Raw genomic sequence first — 25,830 nt, forward strand, 5'->3', positions numbered from 1 at the left:
GATTAGAAGATGCAACACTTGAATTTGCTGGCGTACCTCGACCCAGAGAGCATAGATTTGAGTGATCGACTCAATCGATCCGCAAAAGTGACTTCGATGGAACCAGGAAGACAGGTATAAAGTAAGAGCATCGAAACATCCGTGACTCCTTAGCTGTTGTTAATCCACCGGCCAAATTCCTAAAATTTTTCTTTGATCTCACTAAAGCTCCCGCTTGTTTGCCCCGTCTCCTGCAGCGTTTCTTCCTCCAGCACATGACAAGTCTTCATCAGAGCCAAAAACATGCATGGCGGCTCAGTAAACCATTGCACGCTAGAATCACTGCTCCAGAGATCTATGGCTGATGATTGAATATTCAATAGCGTGAGACGGTCATAGACCAAAGGGGAGCAGTCCAAATGTGTGGTTAAACACACAAACAGAACAAACATACAAAGAACAAGTGTCCTAAAAATGGAGCGATGGCATGCCAACACACAGCCTGGCACCATCTTGTTTCATGTGTCTTAATTAGTCAGGCTAATTAGTCATTATAGGCCATGCCCCAAAACATATTTCTTTATATCTTCAGAACGATTTGACATATCAAAATTCTTTGAACAACTTTTTGTCAGGAGGGTCTGTAGATGATGTATACCAAGATTCGTGCAAATCGGCCAAATGGCTTAGGACGAGTTCGAAAAAGTAGGTTTTTCAAATAAAGTCGTAGAAAATGTGTGTTTGCAGAAATGGAAATACAAGTAACCGTATGATTTAGGGGCACTGATGGATTCAGAAAAGCTTTAGAATTTTATTCTAGCCTATACGGTTCCGGAGATATTAGCAAAAACATGAATTAGCTAATTATAGCACCACCATGTGCCTGATTGTCACAAATTTTTTTATACCACTTCATGTAGACACCCTGCTTGTGTATAGTAAGTTTCATAACCATCAGCCCTTCCCAATATGAGTTATTAGGTACTGAATTTTTATTAGCCGCTGGCGGCCAAATTTGTTGATTTGTCGAATCGATTTTTTAAGAAAATGCTAGCATTTGAATCAAAGTAAATGCATATTTAATTTGAACTTTGTCATCATACGGCTACGAAGTGATGACAGTTTTTTTGTTGTAGTGCCCCCTAGTGGCAGAACTGTTTGAAACTTACATCTTCAAAATGTCCTGCTGACTACGTATACTGAGTTTGGTTACGTTTGGAGTTTGCGTTGAGCAGATATTGATCAATAACTGAAATTGTGTTCAACCGGAACTGTTTTGCTAATATATTTGGAACTACACTACCGGTCAAAAGTTTTGAAACACTTGACTGAAATGTTTCTCATGATCTTAAAAATCTTTTGATCTGAAGGCGTATGCTTAAATGTTTGAAATGAGTTTTGTAGACAAAAATATAATTGTGCCACCATATTAATTTATTTCATTATAAAACCACAATTTTATTAAAAAAAATAAAATAAAATAAAAGTTTTTGAAATTGATGACATGGACCAAATAATAAAGAAAAGCAGCCAATAAGTTCCCAGCATAGATGGAAACTCCTTCAATACTGTTTAAAAAGCATCCCAGGGTGATACCTCAAGAAGTTGGTTGAGAAAATGTCAAGAGTACATGTCTGCAAAATCTAGGCAAAGGGTGACTACTTTGAAGATGCTAAAATACAACACAGTTTTGATTTATTTTGGATTTTGTTTAGTCACAACATAATTCTCATAGTTCCATTTATGTTATTCCATAGTTTTGATGAATTTACTATTATTCTAAATGTGAAAAAAAAAAAAAAAATTATAATAAAGAATGAGTAAGTGTTTCAAAACTTTTGACCGGTAGTGTATGTAGTAGCGATCGGGATTTGGGACCATCCTGCCAAGATTGGTGTCTCTAGGACTTACGGTCTTTGCTGCCCATTCGCATTTAGGGCAGAAAAAGAAGAAGAAGAAAAAGAAAATCCTAACGGATACAATAGGGTTCCAGCATCTTCGGTGCTTGGCCCCCTAATAATCCTTAGAAGAACAATAGGGTCTCCGCACTTTCAGTGCTTGGGCCCTAATAAGAACCAGTGTGAGTAAAGGAAAGATGTCAGGCTGACATTAAAACATTTATTCATATTTCAAGTGGATGGAGCCATGCTCTCTCTCTCTCTCTCTCTCTCTATCTATCTCTTTCTCTCTCTCTCTCTCTCTCTCTCCCTCGCCTCGCATTACTCGCATACAGGGTCAGGCAATAAATTGTTGACCAACTGTATAATGCATCAATGTCTGACTTGAAATGGTCAAAGAGATCAAGTTGGCTCTCTCCGGAATAAAGAATAGCCTGCTTTCGTCTGCAGCCGTGTTGCCATTAACATTTGAAAAGGGCACACAGAAAGAATAAAACACTGAAAAAAGAGGGAGAGGAAAGGATATGAACGAGGTCACAATGTGATTTAAGAGCCACAAACCTGTACATCTTTCATGTTGCTAAAATTATATGGAAAATGCTCTTTATTTATGCATAGTGATGTCAAACAGATGTGGCACAAACAGAAACCCACTAAACACCTTACTAATGTAAGAAGCTAAAATAATATATTTATTTACACCCAACAAACTTGATTTTAAGATAAATAAAGAAAAAATAAGATAAAAGAACTAAATATTTGCATACAGTATGTACTTCCACAAACAAACATTATAAAACCTAGCATGTTTTTCTTTGTTTGAAATTACCAATTTCTGTAATTATTTCTGATTAGGAAGTGTTGTAATTTGGCATTGTGTCATATAAAGACAAGGAGCTGGTCTCTCACAGTCTGAAAGTACTTTCATAATCATCATTGATTCAAGTTGTTTTCCCTTTTCTCAAATTATTATTTGAGGTCTAAGTGAAGCCATCTTTTTTTTTTTTTTTCGTTCAGATCTTCCAAAACAAATTATATTGTCTATGCAATTAAAGGAATACCTAATATACTGTAATGTGGAAGCTTGATACCAATCTTTCAACATACTGATGAATATGCAGTTTGGATGAAGCCAAGGGCACTGTCTCTACTGTTTCATACAATTCCTAAATGGCCTACTTTTTTTTTTTTTTTTTTTTTTAAAGGAAAGTAGAAGCATCATTTGTGAGTCGTTTCTGCCCCCCTGTGGTCAGATAGATTTTTGAATCTGATCTTGCATTGGATTTACTACAGTAACTTGATCTTAAATAAATTATATATGGACAAGAATGCAATAATTGTGTGATACAGTACACAATACATCCTACAGATCAGCCTTTTATTTAGACATCTAAGAAAAAAACATTAGCAAATATGCCTTGCTGTTTTCAGACAGCACACAAACCCAGCCAGACTTTCAATCTTCTGCATTTCCTTATTGTGCTGTTTTCAGGTTGAAGCTCACATTTCTAATATCAAATCATCAATAAATAAACCAAAGATATATCTCTGATGACCTTGTTATTTCTTCCCCCAGAGCAGACTGATAAATGAGGTACAGACTGCAGTACTTTATAAATCAAATATAAATCAGTGTATGCATCTAATTGTATTATAAGCCTCCACAGAAGAATGCTGTAAATAAAGGAGTGTGCAAAGCTGACTTTGCAGCTCCACAATACCATCTAAGAAATGCCTTTGCATCTGACTTGCAATGAAAATGTAGACTGAAAAATGTAATGGTTTATGAAAGATGGCATGTTCGGTGTGGATACAAGATATAAACTGAATTTCAAAATTGCCCCCTTTGAAATGGTTTCCAAAAAATAGAGGAAAGACCACATGGCTCCATCACAATGCCAGAGATAATGATGCTTTTACCAATGTCCCACAGAAATACAGAAAAACATATTACTACAGACGCTCCTCATGTCCCAAGTTGGGAGTTTATAAGATGGGCTAAGTGAACCTTGAAACTACTATTACTGTAGATTGAGCAGAATGTGTGTATTTATGTCATCAAATTCGCCCACAGATAGAATTCCAATATTCAGTTAAGGCGTCATCTGACTGCATGCTTATGTAAATGATTTCTTTGTGCATATGTTGATAGACTTTTGATGAAAGGATAGTGTGACTTTTCATTTTCCTTCCAATTCTCTGTGTAATTTAAAGTGCATATATATATATATATATATATATATATATATGCATTTAAAATAAAAGATAATGAACTGGAAAATTCAGTTTGTTCTCATTGAAATAAATACGATATGTAACTGGGATTTGTTTACACCACGCTAAACCACGCCCCCGTGTCTAACGCGCTGTCCTCCTTAATATTTATATTGGTGAGGGCGTGTATATGAGGCGTGGTTAAAACTAGCACCGCCTATCGCGGAACAGCTAGTCAACTGATACTGCTAGTCAGCTGATAATGTTGCAGGAGCGTACGAGTTAGAATGAACACAGGAAATCAGTTTTTTATTCTTTTAAGTATTCCTCTCTGTATCCGTGTCTGTTCAGGCGATGATTATATTTTAGATGATAAAGTTGGATTAGGACGTTCGTTTGATGGTATTGGTGGTTTAAGTGGCGGTGGGGTGAGTGCTTTAGTGCTTCGTTTTTCTAAGTTTCTAAAGTGCTTAGTTGGTAAAACTGTTCAAACAAAACGCTAACGTCTGCACACCATTATAAAAACTAAATCTATATGTTATATGCGCTTTTACAGGCAACATCACGTTTACTTGTCAATTATGCTGAACCATATCGCAGTCAGATACTGGACTACCTTTTCAAAGTATGTTTCCTTAGAAAGAAATCTAATCAGACCGAATGTTTATTAAATATGTTGTCTGTATCTTCATTATGAACTAAATGCTTGTCAATGTGTATTTCCAGCCTAACTTTGGAGCCTCATTACAAATCCTGAAGGTTGAAATTGGTGGCGATGCTCAGACCACAGGTGCAGTTAATAAAGCAGTTTAACTTTTAAAATTCTGCAGAGTGAAAGTATGCTTGCATTATCTATATGTCCTATTTAACGATTGTAATGATTCCCAGATGGAACTGAGCCCTCCCACATGCACTATGAAGATGATGAGAATTATTTTAGAGGCTATGAATGGTGGCTTATGAAGGAAGCCAAGAAGAGGAACCCTAATATCACACTTATTGGTAAAAGGAATCTCCATTAAACAAATGCATTGTCTATACACAGTCGAATTGTAATTTGATTCATGTTCCTTTCACGTTATGTTTACTATAATGCCATTTTTGTCATCAATAGGTCTGCCATGGGCCTTTCCGGGATGGGTAGGGAATGGTGAAAACTGGCCTTATAGTTTCCCTGACATAACTGCCTCTTATGTGGTTTCATGGATTCTTGGGGCTAAACAATACCATGACTTGGATATTGATTATGTTGGGGTGAATACATCTAATATATTCCATCAGGTTTAGTAACTTTGTAGACATATCTCATTGAACTGAATATATATCAAATCAAATCACTTTTATTGTCACACAACCATATACACAAGTGCAATAGTGTCTGAAATTCTTGGGTGCAGTTCCGAGCAACATAGTAGTCATGACAGTGATGAGACATATACCAATTTACAATAACATCAAATTAACACAATTTAAAATCTAATATACACATAATTACACATAACACAATATACATATAATAACATACAATGTACAGTATACACAATATAGAATACACATTATACAATAAAAAAGTATATATAAAATGTACAGTAGGTTGTATTGTACTGTATTGACATTCAGGCTGTCGGTTGATAGTAAGTTGTTAAGAGAGAATATAATATAATAATAATAATATAGTTTATGACGGTCTGGTGTGAGATATAAGAGTAATAAAGTGCAGTGTTGATGTATTTTGATCGTGGGAGATCAAGAGTTCCAAAGTCTGATTGCTTGGGGGAAGAAGCTGTCATGAAGTCGGCTGGTGCGGGTCCTGATGCTGCGATGCCGCCTACCTGATGGTAGCAGTGAGAACAGCCCATGGCTCGGGTGGCTGGAGTCTCTGATGATCCTCCGAGCTTTTTTTCACACACCACCTGGTATATATGTCCTGGAGGGAGGGAAGCTCACCTCCGATGATGTGTCTGGCAGTTCGCACCACCCTTTGCAGGGCTTTGCGGTTCTGGGCAGTGCTATTGCCGTACCAGGCGGAGATGCAGCCAGTCAGGATGCTTTCTACAGTGCTGGTGTAGAACTGTGTGAGGATGTGGTGGTTCATTCCAAACTTCCTCAGCCGTCTCAGGAAGAAGAGGTGCTGATGAGCCTTCTTCACAACGGCTTCAGTGTGGATGGACCATGTGAGTTCCTCAGTGATGTGGACACCCAGGAACTTGAAGCTGCTTACTCTCTCTACTGGTGCTCCATTGATGGTGATGGGACTGTGTTCTCTATCTCTTCTTCTGAAGTCCACCACAAGCTCCTTTGTCTTATTGACATTGAGGGAGAGGTTGTGCTCCTGATACCAGTGTATCAGAGTGTGCACCTCCTCTCTGTAGGCTGTTTCATCATTGTCAGTGATCAGACCTACCACCGTCGAATCATCAGCAAACTTAATGATGGCATTGCCACACAGTCATGTGTGTACAGAGAATACAGGAGTGGGCTGAGAACACAGCCCTGCGGGGTTCCAGTGTTGAGGGTCAGTGATGAGGAGATGTTGCTGCCCATTCTAACCACCTGGCGTCTGCTTGACAGGAAGTCCAGGACCCAGCTGCACAGCGAGCTGTTTAAGCCCAGAGCCCGGAGTTTCTCATCAAGCTTGGAGGGCACAATGGTGTTGAATGCTGAGCTGTAGTCTACAAACAACATTCTCACATAAGTGTTCTTTTTTTCCTGGTGGGAGAGAGCAGTGTGTATTGTAGATGCAATGGCATCATCAGTGGAGCGGTTGTTGCGGTAAGCAAACTGCAATGGGTCTAGTGATTGAGGCAGCACAGAGCAGATGTAATCTCTGATTAGTCTCTCAAAGCATTTGCTGATGATGGGGGTCAGAGCAACAGGACACCAGTCATTTAAGCAAGTGATTTTGGATTGCTTTGGAACAGGCACAATGGTGGACGTTTTAAAGCATGTGGGGACTACAGACAAAGAGAGGGAAAGGTTGAAAATGTCCGTTAAAAACACCAGCTAGTTGGTTCGCACACGCTCTGATGACGCGGCCCGGAATGCCGTCTGGACCCGCGGCTTTGCGGATATTCACCCGTCGGAAGGATCGGGTTACATCCGCTACAGAGACAGAGAGTGAACTAACCTCTGTAGCTTCAGCCTCGAGAGCTCTCTACACGAGGGCAGTGTTATTTCCCTCGAAACGAGCATAAAAAGTATTTAGCTCATCCAGGAGAGAGGCAGCAGTGTTCACGGCTGGGTTTTTATTCCCTTTAAAGTCCGTGATGATATTAATTCCCTGCCACATGCTTCTAGAGTTGGTGGTGTTGAACTGTCCTTCAATCTTGTTCCTGTACTGATGTTTTGCTGTTCTGATAGTTTTTCGGAGAGCATAACTGGCTTGTGTGTTAAAACTAATGTGTTGGTGGTATTTTGGTGCGACTGATTTGAAACTGGCTTTATTAAAATCCCCGGTCACAATGAACGCAGCCTCAGGGTGTGCGGTTTCCTGCTTGCTTATAATCCGATACAGTTCCTAGAGTGCCTGGTCTGTGTCGGCTTGTGGCAGGAGGTACACAGCAGTGATAATGACCGCTGTGAATTCCCTCGGTAGCCAGAATAGTCGACACAGAAGCATGAGAAATTCCAGATCAGGAGAGCAGAAAGACTTGATAGAATGTACATTCCTCTGATCACACCAGGATTTGTTGATCATAAAACATACACCACCACCTCTGTTTTACCTGAGAGGTCTTTCGCTCTGTCCGCTCGGTGCACGGAGAACCCTGTGGGTTCAATGGCTGAGTCTGGAATCTCCACAGACATCCAAGTTTCCGTAAGGCAGATAATGCAGCAGTCCCTCGTCTCTTGTTGGAAAGAGATCCGCACTCTCAGCTTGCAGAGCTTGTTGTCCAGAGACTGAACATTTGCCAGCAGAATACTGGGTAGCGGGGGTCGATTTGCACGACGCCTTACTCTGAGAACGCCAGCTCTGTTTCCCCTTTTCCTTTTGCGTTTCCACGGCCGGGCAGCCCAGACAAAGGGCTCCGCTGGTGTGTTTGTAAACAGCGGGTCGGCATTGAGGAATTTGAAGTCCTGTTTACGGTGTGTAATTGCAGAACCAATGTCCAAAAGTGTTTGTCTGTCGTAGACAATAAGGCAGACATCATCCAAGACAAAAAACATAAGAATTTTAAACAAAACAAACAAAACGCTACAATGTTGTGTCGGAGCTCGCAACGCAGCAGCCATACTCGGCGCCATCTTGAGTCCAAAAATCTGGTGATTTTTTTTTTTTTTTTTGGACTCAAAAAAATCAAAATCAACCTATTTTGTTGATTTTGCAGATATGGAATGAAAGGCACTTTGACAGCAAGTATATAAAGGTAGGTAATCTTTAACCTGTTAGTTTTAATGTCTTTCATATTTTTTTCATATTTGTTTTTTGATTTTCATTTAAAAATTGACCTTTAGTGCATCTTTCCCTGCTCTTGTTTGCTAGATCCTGCGATATACACTGGATAAAAGTGGCCTGGAAAGAGTTAAAATCATTGCCAGTGATAACCTCTGGGAGCCAATCACGTCATATGTAATTGCTGACAGAGAACTCCAAGATGCCGTTGATGTCTTGGGGTATGATTTATTTCACTCTATGAATAATTCCTAATGAACACATTCAATTTTATAAAATAAATTAATGGAAGAAATGACAGTACTATTTTTAAGAAAAATGTGGCAATCTGAAGACTAAAATGTCGATATTATAATTGTTTAACTGTCAGGGCTCATTACCCTGGCACCACCACTGTGTCTGCAGCCCTAAAGACAGGGAAGACGCTGTGGTCCTCTGAAGACTACAGTACCTTTAATGACAACGTTGGTGGAGGATGCTGGGCCCGAATTCTGAACCAGAACTACGTCAATGGCAAAATGACAGCGTATGATCACTTTGATAATGATCTAAGCCATATTGCATATAGCATTTAATATATATATATATATAATATATATATATATATATATATACACAGTTTAAGTCAGAAGTTTGCATACACTTAGGTTGAAGTCATTAAAACATTTTTTAACCACTCAACAGATTTCATATTAGCAAAATCTAGTTTTGGCAAGTCTTTTAGGACATCTACTTTGCATGACACGAGTAATTTTTCCAACAATTGTTTGCAGACAGATTGTTTCACTTTTAATTGACTATATCACTATTCCAGCGGGTCAGAAGTTTACATACACTAAGTTAACTGTGCCTTTAAGCAGCTTGGAAAATTCCAGAAAATGATGTCAAGCCTTTAGGCAATTAGCTAATTAGCTTCTGATAGACTAATTGGAGTCAATTGGAGGTGTATCTGTGGATGTGTTTTAAGGCCTACCTTCAAACTCAGTGCCTCTCTTTGCTTGACATCATGGGAAAATCAAAATAAATCAGCCAAGACCTCAGAAAAAATAATTGTGGACCTCCACAAGTCTGGCTCATCCTTGAGAGCAATTTTCAAATGCCTGAAGGTACCACGTTCATCTGTACAAACAATAGTACGCAAGTATAAACACCATGGGACCACGCAGCCATCATACCGCTCAGGAAGGAGACACATTCTGTCTCCTAGAGATGAATGTAGTTTGGCGTGAAAAGTGCAAATCAATCCCAGAACAACACCAAAGGACCTTGTGAAGATGCTGGAGGAAACAGGTAGACAAGTATCTATATCCACAGTAAAACAAGTCCTATATTGACATAAACTGAAAGGCTGCTCAGCAAAGAACTGCCATAAAAAAGCCAGACTACAGTTTGCAAGTGCACATGGGGACAGATATCTTTGAGAAATGTCCTCTGGTCTGATGAAACAAAAATGTAATTGTTTGGCCATAATGACCATCGTTATGTTTGGAGGAAAAAGGGTGAGGCTTGCAAGCTGAAGAACAACATCCTAACCGTGAAGCATGGGGGTGGCAGCATCATGTTGTGGGGGTGCTTTACTGCAGGAGGGACTGCTGTACTTCACAAAATAAATGGCATCATGAGGAAGGAAAATTGTGGATATATTGAAGCAACATCTCAAGACATCGGCCAGGAAGTTTAAGCTCGGTCACAAATGAGTCTTCCAAATGGACAACGACCCTAAGCATACCTCCAAAGTTGTGGCAAAATGACTTAAGGACAACAAAGTCAAGGTATTGGAGTGGCCATCACAACACCCTGACCTCAAAAAGATAGAAAATTTGTGGGCAGAACAACTGAAAAAGCGTTTGCGAGCAAGGGGGCCTAGAAACCTGACTCAGTTACACCAGTTCTGTCTGGAGGAATGGGTCAAAATTCCAGCAACTTATTGTGAGATGCTTGTGGAAGTCTACCCAAAATGTTTGACCAAAGATTTAAAGGCAATGCTACCAAATACTAACAAAGTGTATGTAAACTTCTTACCCACTGGGAATGTGATGAAAGAAAGAAAAGCTGAAATAAATAATTCTCTCTTCTATTATTCTGACATTTCACATTCTTACAATAAAGTAGTGATCCTAACTGACCTAAGAGAATGTTTTTTTTATGATTAAATGTCAGGAATTGTGAAAAACTTGAGTTTAAATGTATTTGGCTAAGGTGTATGTAAACTTCTGACTTCAACTGTGTATTATATATCATTAAACTCTCAATATAAATCTACTATTTTTGTATTATTATATTTTAAAATTCAATATAATTTGGAAAAAAAACAGTAGTTTGTGTTCATTTTTTAGGACCATATCTTGGAACCTTGTTGCAAGTTATTATGAGGACCTTCCCTTTGGAAGGGATGGTCTAATGACGGCAAATGAGCCATGGAGTGGAAATTATGTTGTTGAGTCCCCTATTTGGATAACTGGTAATGCATTTTGTATATTTGTATGGATGCATCAATATTTTAAGATTGAAGATGACCTAGACCATGTGTGATATACAACTAACAAAGTATTTTGCTCTGGTTCATATAATACTATAAGCCCACACTACCCAGTTTACTGAGCCTGGCTGGACTTATCTGCAAACAGTAGGACACTTGACACATGGTGGGAGTTATGTTGCACTGACTGATGAGCGAGGAAACCTAACAATAATTACTGAAACCATGGTGAGATTTATTTATTTAAATGTTTTCTGTATTTGCATGTAGACACATTTATATTCCGTTTTGCTTTCTTTTCCAGACCCACGATCACTCGGTGTGCATAAGACCTCATCTATTTCCTTATAATGTCACAGCCCAGAATGTAACATTCCATCTAAAAGGATCTTTTGTGAGTGGTGTTGCTGTGGTTTAAGATGGTTTCATACAAGTAAATTAAATGTAATGACAGTAAATCACATTTTTGTAATTTAATGGAATAACCTTTTTAACAGGCTTCAATCAGTGAGCTGCAGGTGTGGCATTCAAAGTTTGATTTTAAGACAAACAACACAGCCATGTTGCAAAATCTCAAGCCGATTCAAGTAAGTATATACACAGGAAATTAGCTATTGACACTAAAAACATTTTTGTGCTGTGTAACAATTTGGACTAAAAATCATGGAGAAAATAAATTGTCATGTCTTCGGACAGACATTAAAGAGGTTGTGTCATATGTTTTTTTTTTTTTTTTTTTTAACTTTTTTCCCCCCTATGTAAATGTCCTCTTTGCATGTGATACAGTTAGTTTTTAAGCCATTTCTGCAGCTTAGTTTCATGGGTCTTTTTGGACCGGTGAAGGTTTTCAGCTCAGTATGTTTACATAATCTATTGATCCATGATACATCAAGTATTCAGCATGATATGACACATTATAAAAAGACATTATACAATAAAAACTAGAAGTGTTTTAATATACAGTGTCTTGACTGATAGGTTTAATAGACTGAGTCTGCAATCACTATTTACTCAATTTGTGTCTTTCACCAAATGGTATTTGAGGTCTAATGTAGTATCTCTGTGTGAATTGTGAATGCTGTAGGTAATTGAGGGGTCTTTCATCATAGAGCTTGATGTTGATGAGGTTTATACTTTAACCACTTTAAGAAATGGTCAGAAAGGAAGTTACCCAGACCCTCCACCCTCTGCTCCCTTTCCTAAAACATATAAAGATGATTTTGATGTCCGTAAGTAGCTTTAATATCTTTTCTTGATATAAGATTGACTGTGTTAATAATAATTGAAACAATAAAATAATTTCTGGGATCAATGCTAATAACTTTTAACTTTGGGTTTCTTCCAGAAGGAAATCCATATTTCTCAGAGGCTCCAGACTTTGCAGATCAGACAGGGGTTTTTGAGTACTTCACAAACCTGACGGATCCTGGCCCTCATGTTTTCACACTGAGACAGGTGGTCACTCAGCGTCCTGTGACCTGGGTTGCCGATGCTTATCAGACAATAAGTGTTATTGGTGATTATAGATGGTGCGTACAGCAATGTTGATTTACAATGCAAACAGTAATAATTCCATTCTGTTTGCAGCTCGGTGACATTTTATATATATTGACGATTGTCATAATCTTTTTCAGGCAGGACTTAGTGGTGTCATGTGAGGTGTACATGGAGGCTGTACACACCGGTGGAGTCTTCGTTGCTGTTAGAGTGGACAAAGGTGGAGGCGTGGTACGAAGTGTAAAGGGAATCTTTTTCTGGGTCTATGCAGATGGCACCTACAAAGTCACCAATGACCTCAGTAAGGGAGTCATGCTTTAATATAAATTATCTTTTTGATTAATTAATTTATTTTATTGTAAGTCAAACTACTGCTTTGAGTGAGCCTGTGTGACATTACCAAAACCTTTGATCCAATAGGTGGAATGACAGTTCTTGCTGAAGGATTATCTGGAACTAGAGCACGTGTATGGTATACGTTGACCCTCACAGTCAAGGTTTGTTCATTTACATGTATATAAATAAAAGAGTTTTCCATTTTCTATTTAGGGGTTTAAGCGCTTAGCATAAAACTGATCGGGCAGAGCAAACCGTAAGGCCTAGAGACTTGAAACTTGGTCTGATGTTAGTAGTATTGCTCGCTACTCAGAAACACGGACTCGGCCAAATCGGTCAATAGGGGGCGCTACAGCGATCAAAAACGCGAAACTGCTCATAACTCCTAGACCGTTTGTCGTAGACTCAAGTGCTATGCCATTGGAATCCTTGGCTCAAACCAAACAAAACTTAAATCTCCGATTTCATTTCCGCCTATAAAAATTTTCTGCCATCTTGGATTTTTTTATAAAACCTACTTTTGCGAACTAGTCCAAGGTTTTTCGTCCGATCGGGACCAAACCAGTGCCAAATGATTCTATGGAGTCTCAATATCAAAAGTTATCAAAAAAAAGTTTGAACTTTCGACTCGAGCTAGCTACGGTATGTGAAAACATCTGAAGTAGGAGTGGCTAATTTTATGTAAATGGCTATAACTCTTGAAGGAAATGAGATATCTTCACCAAACTTGGCATGCTTATGTAAGAGGTCAATCTTTGGTCGCCCAGTTGGCGTGGTTTTGCCACATGGTGGCGCTATCATACCAAAAAACATGAAATTGGCTGTAATTATGAAACCGTTAATCATGTTGACTTCAAAATTTGCATACATTGTCTCAGCTGCCATCATTGTCTATATGGACATTCACGTATGTTGAAAAACATGGCCGCCATCGGCCAATCAAATTTCAGCAGCTATTACACAAGGTTAACAATGACCGATCGAAGGGGGCCTGGGTAGCTCAGTGGTAAAAGACGCTGGCTACCACCCCTGGAGTTTGCTAGTTCGAATTCCAGGGCGTGCTGAGTGACTCCATCCAGGTCTCCTAAGCAACCAAATTGGCCTTTGGTTGCTAGGGAGGGTAGAGTCAGATGGGATAACCTCCTCGTGGTCGCTATAATGTGGTTCGTTCTCGGTGGGGCACGTGGTGAGTTGAGCGTGGTTGCTGCAGTGGATGGCGTGAAGCCTCCACACACGCTATGTCTCCACGGCAACACGCTCAACAAGCCACGTGATAAGATGCGTGGGTTGACGATCTCAGACACGGAGGCAACTGTGATTCGTCATCCGCCACCCGGACTGAGGTGAATCACTACGCGACCACGAGGACTTAAAAAAAAAAGCACATTGGGAATTGAGCTTTCCAAATTGGGGGAAGACCTATTTGACTCTTGGTATGAGAGGGTTGTGCAAAGTTTTTAAACAATCGACCACTAGGTGGTGCTATCACGGTTTTTGTAGGTGTTAATGGTTGTATATAATGCAGTGTTGTGAAAAAACACAATTAATATATATCACCTGATAGCTCTTCTCATTCCAAACAACTTTGCCTCAAGCATTGGTGTCTGTCAAACAGTTCAGTACATATTTCAGATAATGTTAAAAACCTACTTTTGCGATCTAGTCCTAGGTTTTTTGCCCGATCGGAACCAAACCAGGGCAGAAATATACTCTGGAGTCTGATTATCCATAATTATCAAAAAAAAGTTTACATTTCAACTCACGGTCGCTAAGCGTTGCCAAAATGTTCGAAAAGGGAGGGCCATTTTTACTAAAATGGCTATAACGCCCGAACAAAATTAGATATTTTCACCAAACTCGGTACACATGTGTATGAGCTCAATCTGAGGTCACAGTAAAAAAAAAAAAAAAAGCTTGGTGGCACTATAACAGGAAAAAAACATGAAAACAGCTCTAACTACAGAACTGTTTGTCTGATTGAGTTGAAAATCAGAATGCTGAAAATCTTTGTCCAAGGTGCCATGACTGTCTATGAGGACATTGGCGTATCTCAAAAAACATGGCCACCATCGGCCAATGAAGTTTGAGCACCTATTAGACAAGGTTAACGGAGGCCGATCGGCACAAAACTCGGTGGGCCTGTTCGACTCCTGGCCCTAGAGGTCTGTGAGAAATTGGAAAGAAATCGGCCAATGGATGGCGCTAACGAGTTTTGCGCATCTGTAATCATGTGGTGTTTCACACATACACACAATGGCTGTGTCCCAGTTCAAAGGCTGCACCTTTCGAAGAACTCAGACTTCAAAGGCCACGCCAGTCCGACTGACTGAGCATTGTTAATTGGGACAGTCTAGCCTACGGAGGACTGTTCTTGTTGCCTAACAACTGTGACTGCTGCCGAGTGAACTGTAACGTTTGTACTGGACTTTTTTGAAAGTTATATTAAACTGTCTGAAAACAAAACAGGGTTCACAAACTGTCTAAATATTTTTACCATGGTCCATTTCTGTATACAATAAAGAGTATAAACTATATGTAATCGCATCTTAGTAAGATATAAGTCAACATTTGAACCACTTTAAAGTTGTTGTTTTTTTGTTTTTTTTTTACATTTGTATCATTAGATATTTGAGTAAGTTGAAACACAATACTTATTTAATAGTGTAATTCTGCAATTTATCTCAAAAGAATCCTGTCATCACTGGCGCGCAATGAATCTGGGGTAGGCAAGGCCGTGAGGGATCCATCTGTTGTATCCTTCATTTCACGGGAAACGAAGGACGCATTTGGAGGCCGCATTTGAAGGAGTCTTCGAATTGGGACAGCCTTTGTTGCGCAGCAGTGATGCAATCGGCCTTCGAATGCGACCTTTGAAGGATGCAGCCTCTGAATTGGGATGCAGCTATAATTCATATCATTTGTTAGATCATCTCATACTGAACAACTTTGCCTCAAGAACCACTGCTGTCAATCAAATCGTTCATTAAATATTAACGATTATGTAAAAAAAAAAAAAACTACTTTTGTGAACTAGTCCTAGGTTTTTCGCTCAACCTCAATAAAACCAATGCAGTGCAATTCTCTGGACTCTCTAGGTCAATAATTATAAAAAAAAAAAAAAAGTTGAACTTTACCCTTTGGGTAGCTATAACAGTGTCATTTAGAAAATGGGCATGGTCAAGTGTACAAATAAACCCATAATTCCTAAACAGAAATTAGGTGAGTACATGCGACATATGATTCTAAACAAGCATGCAGACTTTTATGGAGATGGGACCATAGGTGGTGCTATGAGCTTTAAAAAGCTTTAAAAACCATGTATTTCCTTAGTAAATTGCCTGTATTGGCTGTAAATGGTCCATCTATGATCTAGGTGGTTACATGCTTGCTATACAAAACATAATACCTTTTTACGCATGTGCTTAAAGGCCTTAAACTGCTTGAACCCCGTTAATTGCTGCTCGAAGCTGTATTTTTTTCATATCTGTTATGTCTTTAATCCATAACTGTCATATTTTTACTTAATAATCACAGCTGACCTGTTATTGATTTTATTTTTAGGGAAACTATGCAGCAGGAGAGCTCAATGGCTATCCGCTGTGGAAGAATGCAGTGCTCCAGGAGCCAAGAAATGGATGGGCGGCCATAGGCACAAGTTCTTTTGAACCTGCACAGTTTGATAATTTTGCTATAGAGGCAGAGTAACTGTTTATTGTTTTGGCATTGTTGTGGAAAAAAACTGTAAACAAGCATTTTTAGATTTGTTATTAATTTGCATATGATCGTATGTAATGTGTTCTTAATTTTTAAGGTTAAAGTTATGCCGCTCCATCCAAAGTGAATTAATAGAGAAATAATCATTAGTTATGATTCAGAACTTGTAAAAACTGAGAGTTTGGATTCAGTTTTCTAAAACCTTTTTTTTTTTTTTTTTAAGTTTTAGGTAATTATTTTAATGTCTTTTTTTTTCTTTTCTTTTTTTTTTCGTATAAACACATGACAATGTTTAAGCTGTAAAAAGTCTTGCACTGAGTCGAATTTACTGTAAATGCAGCTCATACTAACATGATCATAGCTTTTACTGCTAAAATAGCCACCACAAAATAACTGATATAATGCTGTTTCATCACAAGGGAATTTATTACATCTTGAATAAACGTAATAAATTTGATTTAGGACGTATGAAACATATATTGTCTCTTTCTTTGTGTCATGTTCACCCTGTAACACATAAACTTTCATCATCAACTACAAATAAATAAATAAATGGTACTGTTTGTTGTATAGCCTATGCGCAATTTTTTTGCGAGTTTAGACCGCACGAACGCATCTGCTTATTAACAAGTACAACGCCTAACAACACAAGGCTCGATACTTGTTTAGAATGGACGTCTTTGCAGAATCCTATTGAAATTTAGATTAGACCCTTACTTTACAAAAAAAAAAAAAAAAATAGCTACCACAAAATAACCAAGGCTGTTTAATTGTCAGAATATTTATAAAACTTGAATATTTAATATTATATATATATATATATATATATATATATATATATATATATATATATATAAAAAAAAAATCTCTCTCTCCCTTTTTTTTTTTTTTTTTTTTTTTGTCAAGTTTACTCAGTAGAACAGACATAACCTTCCATAATCCACCACAAAGCATTTATGTTCGTTACGGTTTGTTTTATATGCACAATTTTGTTGCGAGTTTAGACCGCACCAACGCATTCGTTTCCTAGCAACATATCAACAACACAAGATGGCTGACAACTCCGAGGAGAGACAGCAAAGCTCAAAACGAGTTTTTATTAACGATGTTGATACATACACATCAAAATATATCGCAAAGGTAAGTTTTTTATGTATTTATTTATTTTTTGCACGATTACCTTTGGTCACCTCAACAAATTACAACTCAAATTAGCCAGATAGACGTTTTTATTCTATTGCCCTGTTTAGTTTTTACACTCATGTGTAGTTGGTGCATCTCTTGTGGACACTGGAGAGCCTGATGTGGAGGACAGGTTGCAGAATGAGCAACCAAACACAGCGACCTTCCAGATTGTGGGAACTGTTTCCAGCCAAACAGAGGAGCAGTGCGGTTTTATTGCTGAAGAGTACAATGTACATAAATGACAGTGTTTAACTGTTCACTAAAGGATTATGCAATAGATCTGTGTGTTTAATGTGTTGTAGTGTCAATGTACCATCATATATATATATATATATATATATATATATATATATATATATATATATATATATATATATATGATAGTACATTGACACTACAACACATTAAACACAAAGATATGTTATATATGTTCTTCCCCTTTCTTCCAGCACCTAAAGTGTGAAGAACTTCTCCATCATCTGCTGAAGTGTGATGTTATAGTTTATAATATTACTCAGCATACTGATCAGATAGTTGAAGCACAGTGGGCCGTCTCAGGTATCATACTGACTTTATTTAATCCATATTGCTTGCCATGGACCTTTTTCTTGAGTGCTTTCCAAGTTACATCATCATAATCCAATCACAGCTCTGCATGAGGAAATGGACAAGTTTTCTGGGCCAAAAATATTCATCCTGGTGTCAACCATCATGACATGGGCTATGACTAAGCCAGCTGATAAAGTAAGTTTGTTTTTTCTTTAATTTAATTTGATTACAATTTTGTCATTTTAAAACACTTAGCAATTAGTTCTTTTTTATGACATTGGCGTTGGTGAACATTTGTGTAAACAAGACTAATGTGGCAAAAATAAATAAATACATATTTATATAGGATGATCGAGAGATTCCTTTTACTGAAGGGCACTACAGGAAAAGAAAACCACACCCCAACTTTCACGATCATATCTGTTTGGAGAAACTTGTGGTCAAATTGGGAAAAACTGTAAGTAATACCTCTCGCAGGATTTAATTTTGGGAAAATCTAATTTTAGTAGAAAAGTGAAACCTTTTAAAGCTTCAACATTCTCAGCAACTGTACAATTTAGTCTCCAATAACACTTTTTTAATAGTTCAACTGAGCTCTACTTTAAGAATGTAACATACTGTATTTATTCATATTTATGAATGATTTTCAGAAAAGCTCCCAGTTCTCTACACATGTTGTTGCATCAGGGCTACAATATGGAATGGGAGAACACATTTTTCACCATTTTTTTAAGGTAAATTAGATCATAGAGGACAGATATTAAAAGCATAGATGGTAACATTTGTAATAACTTTGTAACAATTGAGCATTTCCTTCTTTTTTTTTTTTTTTTTTTTTGCTATAGATGTCATGGTTGGGAAAAGTCTCCAGTGTTCCCATCTTTGGAGATGGCTCCAATATTGTCCCCACTATTAACATCAATGATCTGGCTGGGTTAGTATAATTATGAAGCTTGTTTATGACATGTTGTCGGTGCAAATGTAAATGACTAAGTGTCTATGATCGTTTTGACTGGTTTTCATTAAGGATTATCCAAAATGTGATTGACCACAAGCCAAAGCCACAATACTTTGTTGCTGTTGACGATTCAAAAAACACAATGGAGGATATTGTAAAGGTGAGATTTGACAAGGTATTCATTGTGACGACAAATTTTGGTTTAGAAAAGTTAAAGTTGAAGTGAAAAGTTTTCTTCATTTAAGGCAATAGCTCTTGTGCTTGGGCCAGGAAAAACTCAGAAAGTTTCAAAAGAAGAGATTTATCTTGTACGGGATCTGACGGTAAAAATCAATATTTTTCAAACATACTTATTACAATGGCAAACATTTACTTTACTGATTTTAAACCAGTACTACAAGTAGGCTATCTCAACACACACTCTTCATGAAAGTGGACAGAGACATAAGTATTGTAGTAAAAAAAAATTTTTGTTTTTTTACTCTCCTCAGCAAACAGATATTGATTCTTTGTTTGTCAACCTTCGAATTGAAGCAACCTATGTGAAAGAGAATTTTAATGTGCAGTGGGTATCTGAGACTGGCATGGTTGAAAACATTGAACAGATTGCAGAGAAATTCAAGCAGACAAGAGGGCTGTCGGTATGTTATAGTTATAGTCAGACACCTTGAATTCATATATTCCACCCTTGCAAGATGCCTTCTGACACAACATTCAAAAGAGCTGTTTCCAATACTAAAGATATCCTGTCTCCCTCCAGCCCATTCGTATCTGCATCCTGGGACCTCCTGCTGTTGGGAAAAGCACTGTAGCGGAGAAGATATGCAAACATTACAAACTTCACCATATTAAACTTAAGGAGACAATCACTGAGACACTAGACAACCTGGTCAGTATAATACAACATTCAGAACTTATGCTAAACTATCAAAGGATGATTTAATAACATACATATTATAATATAATAGCATAATAAAAGCAATAGCAACAATGATAAACCTGCTTCCCATGATGTGAAATCTTTACTATACTTTTATTATGTTTTAAATTATTTTAGACAAGTCACATTGGCTTTGATACATTGATAAGAAATGTACACATTTTATACTGATGCTCATAGATCATTTATTTCTCAGGAATCATTAGTCAGTAAAGAGGATGTGGAAAATGATCAGAGTGATGCTCTTGAATTTCTGGACACTCTGAAGGAAAACATGAATCAGAATGGAGGTTGTAAATTTGAAAAACATGTACTAGTTGAAACTGTTTAGGTGCAATGTATTAAGTTGAATAAAAATCATATATTTTTAGGACGACTGGATGACCAATATGTAATCCGTATAATGAGGGACAAACTCATGACCAAACCCTGTATGAACCAGGGCTTTGTTTTGGACGGGTTTCCGAAGACATTTGAGCAGGCAAAAGAGCTATTTAACAGTAAAAAGTTTACTTATTCATTTTTAAGTTATTCATTAATTCATAATTCTGATATATGTATAATGCATAAGTTTTGATTTGCTGCATGATTTAAATATTCAACAGGCGAGGAACAGCCTGAAGAGCAATCTGAACATGACAAAAAGATCATCCCAGGTCTGTAACTCATAAAGTATTATGCATATGCAATTATAGTGCAATTAGAAACACCTTGTAAGGCAGATTCTTTTAAGATTTCTCCATCACAATCATTAGCCCTGTGGTTTGTTTCTTACATAACTGATTAGTGTCTTATATAATTCCATGCTACTTCTAGATTATATACAGTGTGTATTCTATATTTTTTTCATTGAAAGAGCATTTTGTTCAGTCCAATTATGGCTTTTAACGTTGGCTTTAATAAGTTGGCATCATTTGTGAATATATTCAATGACGTTGCACATGTAGAGGAAGAAGGTTTTGAGTGCATTGCTTATATTACACATTACTTAAGTGTTTTAACTGGCTCTTTTAATTGGCTCTAAAATCATTATGGTAATAAAACAAACACCTCTCTTTTCTCCAGAGTTTGTTTTCTCTCTTGATGCCACTGATGTTTTCCTGAAAAACCGTGTTCTGAATCTGCCCGAGAATCTTGTAGAGGGAACTTCCTACACTCCACAACAGTTCCTTCGCCACTTGGCTGGTTTCAGAGAGAGAAATGTAGAGGATGAGACTGTGCTAAATTACTTTGAAGACCTTGAGATTCAGCCTGAGCACTTTGGTAAATTTTAAGGAGTGAACGGATTCCTTTTTTAAAGGACAACAATCCTACATATATTAATTTAGTACAGATATCTACATTTGTCCCAGAGATTATCATTACAAATTAAAGATCTATGCATTAAAATAATAGTGCACCCAAATTATGTAATTACCATTATTTATTCACCTTTATATCATTTAAACCTCTAGGACTTTCTTTCTTCCATGGAACACCAGAAAAACTTTAAAAAGTCTTCACATGGTTAACATTAATGTGAATAGTGAGCACAGTCTGTCATAGATACAACTCATGGACCATATTCACTTTCATTATATGGCAAATAAACCATGTGAAGACTTTTTTTCCTAAATTAAAAAATAAATAATGACTGAATTTAAAATTTTGGGTGAACTATTCCTTTAAAGGTGATGTCTTTCATCATTGTTCAGTTTCTTTGAATGGCTCAACATAGCAACACTGACTCAACCAAGAATGTGATTTTGGGGCAGGGCTACCTGTTTGACCAACCAGAGGCAGGTGGGCAGAGTGTTTAGGAAACCTCTCTGAAAATAAACTCAGTGAGCACTTTATTGAGAACACAATGGTAGGTTTGCCTCAAGGTTCGACATGCTGTGCATTGCATGTAACATGAGATGATATTCTGATCACTACAATCATACAGAGTGGTTATATGAATTACCATAGCCTTTATTTCAGCTCAAACCACTCTGGCCATTCTCCACTGACCTCATCAACAAGGCATTTACGTCCGCAGAACTGCCGCTGACTGGATGTTTTTTTTGTTTTTGGCACCATTATTAGTAAATTCTATAGACTATTATGTGTGAAAATCCCAGGAGATCAGCAGTTACAGAAATACTCAAACCAGCCTGTCTGGCTACAACAGTCATGACATGGTCGAACTCATTTTTTCCCCCATTCTGATGGTTGATGTGAATATTAACTGAAGCTCTTGACCCATATCTGCATTATTTTATGCACTGCACTGCTGCCACACGATCGGCTGGTTAGATAATCTCATGAATGTACAGTTGTTCTTAATAAAGTGCTCAGTGATTGTATGAAATTCCATTTGGTCTCTGGCCTTCCTTCCTTCTTGTTTTAGAGATTACAAGCAATGATGAAAACGAGTACTTGCTAGTCACAGAGGAGATTTATAGACAAGTGGGCAAACCAAGGAACTACGGCCCAATATTAGAGGAGGTGGAGGAGGAGGAGAGATGGCAAGCTGAAGAGCGGCTAAAGGAGCAGGAAGCACAGAGGGCTGAGATAGAGAGGCGGGAGGAAGAGGAGGCCCAGCAGAGAGCTCAGAGCTGGGAGGAGTGGGTACGCACATATTTTTTATTTTATACTTCTTAAAATATTTCAGATTAGAGTTCTTACATTGACTTTCTGCTTAAATGTTTTGAATTCAAAATCTAACTGCTGATTTCTCAATCATAATTGGGGAGTCTCAGTCAAACTTGGTTGACCTGCACTAAGCCCTGATCTAAACACCTTTGGAATGCATTTGAATGCCAGGACCCATCGCCAAACATCAATGCCTGACCACACTGATGCTCTTGTGTGTGAAGAGGAGCAAGCAGTTGCCATGTTCAAACATATAGGACTGTAGAAAGCTTCCCTAAATAATGGAAGCTGTTAGGGAGCACCCACTCTCTTTTAATGTCAGTGGTTTTAAACTGAATGCTTATATGTGTTGGATGTGGTGTTTGGGTGCCAACTTACAGTACTAATGGCTAAGTAGTGTATGCATATTATTCAAAATTGTGTACTATGGTTCGGGGGGCATGAGTTGATAGGCTTGCCCAAAGAAAATGCACATCTAGTTTATTATTGTTTTTTTTTATCATGATTCCCAAAAATATACCGTAACTGCCCATCTATGATAGTTCTGTGTGTGTTTGTATTATAAGAGTAATCAACTTGAGGAGGTGAGGACACAAGAACATGACCTGTTGGAGTCTCAGTCAGTGCCTCACCGAAACTACCTGATGAGAGCTGTGATGCCCACTTTAACTCAAGGACTTATTGAATGCTGTAGAATACGTCCTGATGATCCAATAGACTTCCTGGTAGGTTGGTCCTCTGAATATTAGTTGCTCCCTGTTCGTTTAATAATAATAATATATATATATATATATATATATATATATATATATATATATATATATATATATATATATATATATATATATCAATTGAATGCCACTTTGGTGAATTAAAATACCAATTTCCTTCCGAAACAGTAAAATCTGTACATTATTCCAAACTTTTGGCTGCCAGTGTGTGTATATACTGAACAGCCACAACATTAAAAACCACCTGCCTAAAATTGTGTAGGTCCCCCTCGTGCCGCCAAAAATAGCACCAACCCACATCTCAGAATAGCATTGGTGCCAGATGGGCTGGTTTGAGTATTTGTGTAACTGCTGATCTCCTGGGATTTTCACACACAACAGTCTCTAGAATTTACTCTGAATGGTGCCAAAAACAAAAAACATCCAGTGAGCGGCAGTTCTGCGGACGGAAACGCCTTGTTGATGAGAGAGGTCAACAGAGAATGGCCAGGCTGGTTCGAACTGACAAAGTCTACAGTAACTCAGATAACCGCTCTGTACAATTGTAAGAATATCATCTCAGAATGCTATTCTGAGATGCGGGTTGGTGCTGTTTTGGCAGCATGAGGGACACAGTATTAGTCAGGAGGTTTTAATGTTGTGGCTGATCGGTGTATTTTTTTATTTGATTTTTTTCAGGCTGAGTACCTGTTCAAAAATAATCCTGAAGCATAATTAAACATGGATGTTTTGGACCTGGGATGCCAGCAGCAATGATAACTTCTGTTGTTATTTCTTGAGATGTTAATTTAAATGTTAATTAAAAATCTAAATCTTTCATGTATGGAGTAGTCATTCGGTCCATGATTACAGTCAAACTACTGTATGCACTTTTTAAATGCAATGGAAATCAAATGTGAAAAGTGGAACAACAAAATAAAATAAAAGCTTTATGGAATAAAGCTGCTAATTAGAGGTTCAGTTGTGTAATGTATTTGCTATTACTTCGTAATGAGGAAAGTATGTCCATTATGATTACTCTGTCTTCTGCTTTCAAAGGATAAATGTTACAAATGGTAGATTAACACACCCTTTCTAATTTTCAGAGAGCACATAATTACATTAGTAGAGCAAACAACATATTACCTTTCAGGAAGTACTGGAGCTCTTTCAGTTCAGTGTTTAAGAGGCTGAAATTGCTCCTTTCTAAGTTCTCTCATTTAAAAAAGAAACTGTTTTACAGATACAAATAGTGCAAGGGCTTTGACCGATGATCACAGTAAAGTCAATACAATGCAAAACAATTCTAGGGTATAAAAAACACATAAAATGTGTGCAAAAGTCCAATTTACCTTGGGCAATAATAGAACACCAAGGCATGAGGAATTATATGGTAAACAGCAGCAGAAGTTGTCAATAAACAGTAAACTGGGCAGGAATTTGCAACAAGTCAAGTGCAATGATAATAAATGTACAGCTGCTAAAGATGAGATTGTGTGTGTGACAAAGCACAGGTGCGTGAGGTTAGGCAGAAATATTGGCTGTCTGAAATATGGATGGCCCCGGGGTGGAAACTGTTTATGAATCTGTTGATCAGCACTTTTGCTGTTGTGCAAACTTAAATAGAGTTTTGAGGCATCAGCCCCCTGTGTCTGGCAGTATGCCAGTAGTATAAAGCTTTTCAGTTCAGGCAAATTTTAGTGATCAGAGATTATTATCAGACGTTATTGTTTATGCCACGTTTAAAGTGCTAAATGAACAATATTTTATTGAGCATCAACTAAATCAATAAAACGGCAACCAGTTTTAAAAGCTACAATTTTTCCAAGAATTTGATAGATTGCTGAAACTACCACTAGATGGCACTCCTACCTAAGCAATATAAGAAAATTGGAGGCTTGTCATTTAAATATTTTCCTCCAACACAATGAGCTGACCACATACCTGAATCAGTATGTTAATTGATTAATTAAACAATAAGGTCTAAAGAGTATCATAAGAGTTGCCATCTTTAATTAATATCACACTATATTTGATTATTGCTGTTGTTTCCCAACTATATATATATATATTATGTAAAACTTACCTAGTTATTATTTAATCAAATATCAAGAGCTATATGAACCTATGTCAGTTTGAGAACGGAATCCTCAGTGACTGTTGTGTTACTCACATAACTTCATTGGGTCCCCAGAGTATCTGGCTGCAAACAGTCAACCAAAACCTTGCCTGGAAAAACCTGTTTGTTGCTTAGGAACAGTTGTGTGTCTCAGTGGGGGTCTCCTTGTGAATATCATTATGTTCCCTTCAATCGACAAAAAATGACACATTTTTAATTATGTGCCAATATGTATAAATTGCA

At 37.6% G+C, this 25,830-nt stretch overlaps 2 protein-coding genes across 3 annotated transcripts; both read left to right on the plus strand.

Annotated features, from left to right (window-relative positions):
- Positions 1-4,314: 4,314 nt before the first annotated feature.
- galcb (galactosylceramidase b) lies at positions 4,315-16,717 on the plus strand. 2 transcript variants are annotated; one of them, XM_051722182.1, is made up of 17 exons: positions 4,315-4,519; positions 4,648-4,716; positions 4,818-4,881; positions 4,980-5,093; positions 5,206-5,345; positions 8,420-8,458; positions 8,575-8,705; positions 8,855-9,010; positions 10,821-10,945; positions 11,064-11,191; positions 11,268-11,357; positions 11,461-11,550; positions 12,048-12,192; positions 12,309-12,492; positions 12,598-12,761; positions 12,881-12,957; positions 16,358-16,717. In XM_051722182.1, the coding sequence occupies exons 1-17, from the start codon at positions 4,379-4,381 to the stop codon at positions 16,499-16,501; spliced, it is 2,001 nt and encodes a 666-aa protein (XP_051578142.1). In that variant the 5' UTR covers positions 4,315-4,378; the 3' UTR covers positions 16,502-16,717. The 2 variants fall into 2 exon arrangements, with proteins under 2 accessions (XP_051578142.1, XP_051578143.1); XM_051722183.1 differs by lacking the exon at positions 8,420-8,458.
- Positions 16,718-17,554: 837 nt separating this feature from the next.
- Positions 17,555-24,428, plus strand: ak7b (adenylate kinase 7b). Its single transcript, XM_051722181.1, has 18 exons — positions 17,555-17,650; positions 17,761-17,925; positions 18,145-18,253; positions 18,345-18,439; positions 18,591-18,701; positions 18,895-18,978; positions 19,090-19,178; positions 19,272-19,362; positions 19,448-19,525; positions 19,694-19,843; positions 19,963-20,091; positions 20,339-20,432; positions 20,514-20,642; positions 20,748-20,798; positions 21,208-21,405; positions 22,514-22,734; positions 23,325-23,483; positions 24,168-24,428. Exons 1-18 carry the CDS (start codon positions 17,561-17,563, stop codon positions 24,201-24,203), a joined length of 2,079 nt encoding a protein of 692 aa, XP_051578141.1. The 5' UTR covers positions 17,555-17,560; the 3' UTR covers positions 24,204-24,428.
- The last annotated feature ends 1,402 nt before the right edge of the window (positions 24,429-25,830 follow it).

The sequence above is a fragment of the Myxocyprinus asiaticus genome, chromosome 17 (genome assembly GCF_019703515.2).
Source record: "Myxocyprinus asiaticus isolate MX2 ecotype Aquarium Trade chromosome 17, UBuf_Myxa_2, whole genome shotgun sequence".
Taxonomy (NCBI): domain Eukaryota; kingdom Metazoa; phylum Chordata; class Actinopteri; order Cypriniformes; family Catostomidae; genus Myxocyprinus; species Myxocyprinus asiaticus.

Excerpts from the sequence above, each read along its gene's own strand:
- galcb (XM_051722182.1), top strand. The coding sequence starts at position 4,379 with ATGAACACAGGAAATCAGTTTTTTATTCTTTTAAGTATTCCTCTCTGT. Across the intron at positions 4,882-4,979 it reads TGGCGATGCTCAGACCACAG|ATGGAACTGAGCCCTCCCAC; the intron begins GTGCAGTTAATA and ends AATGATTCCCAG. Across the intron at positions 9,011-10,820 it reads GTCAATGGCAAAATGACAGC|GACCATATCTTGGAACCTTG; the intron begins GTATGATCACTT and ends TTCATTTTTTAG.
- ak7b (XM_051722181.1), top strand. The coding sequence starts at position 17,561 with ATGGCTGACAACTCCGAGGAGAGACAGCAAAGCTCAAAACGAGTTTTT. Across the intron at positions 18,254-18,344 it reads AGCACAGTGGGCCGTCTCAG|CTCTGCATGAGGAAATGGAC; the intron begins GTATCATACTGA and ends ATCCAATCACAG. Across the intron at positions 18,979-19,089 it reads TTTTTCACCATTTTTTTAAG|ATGTCATGGTTGGGAAAAGT; the intron begins GTAAATTAGATC and ends TTTTTGCTATAG.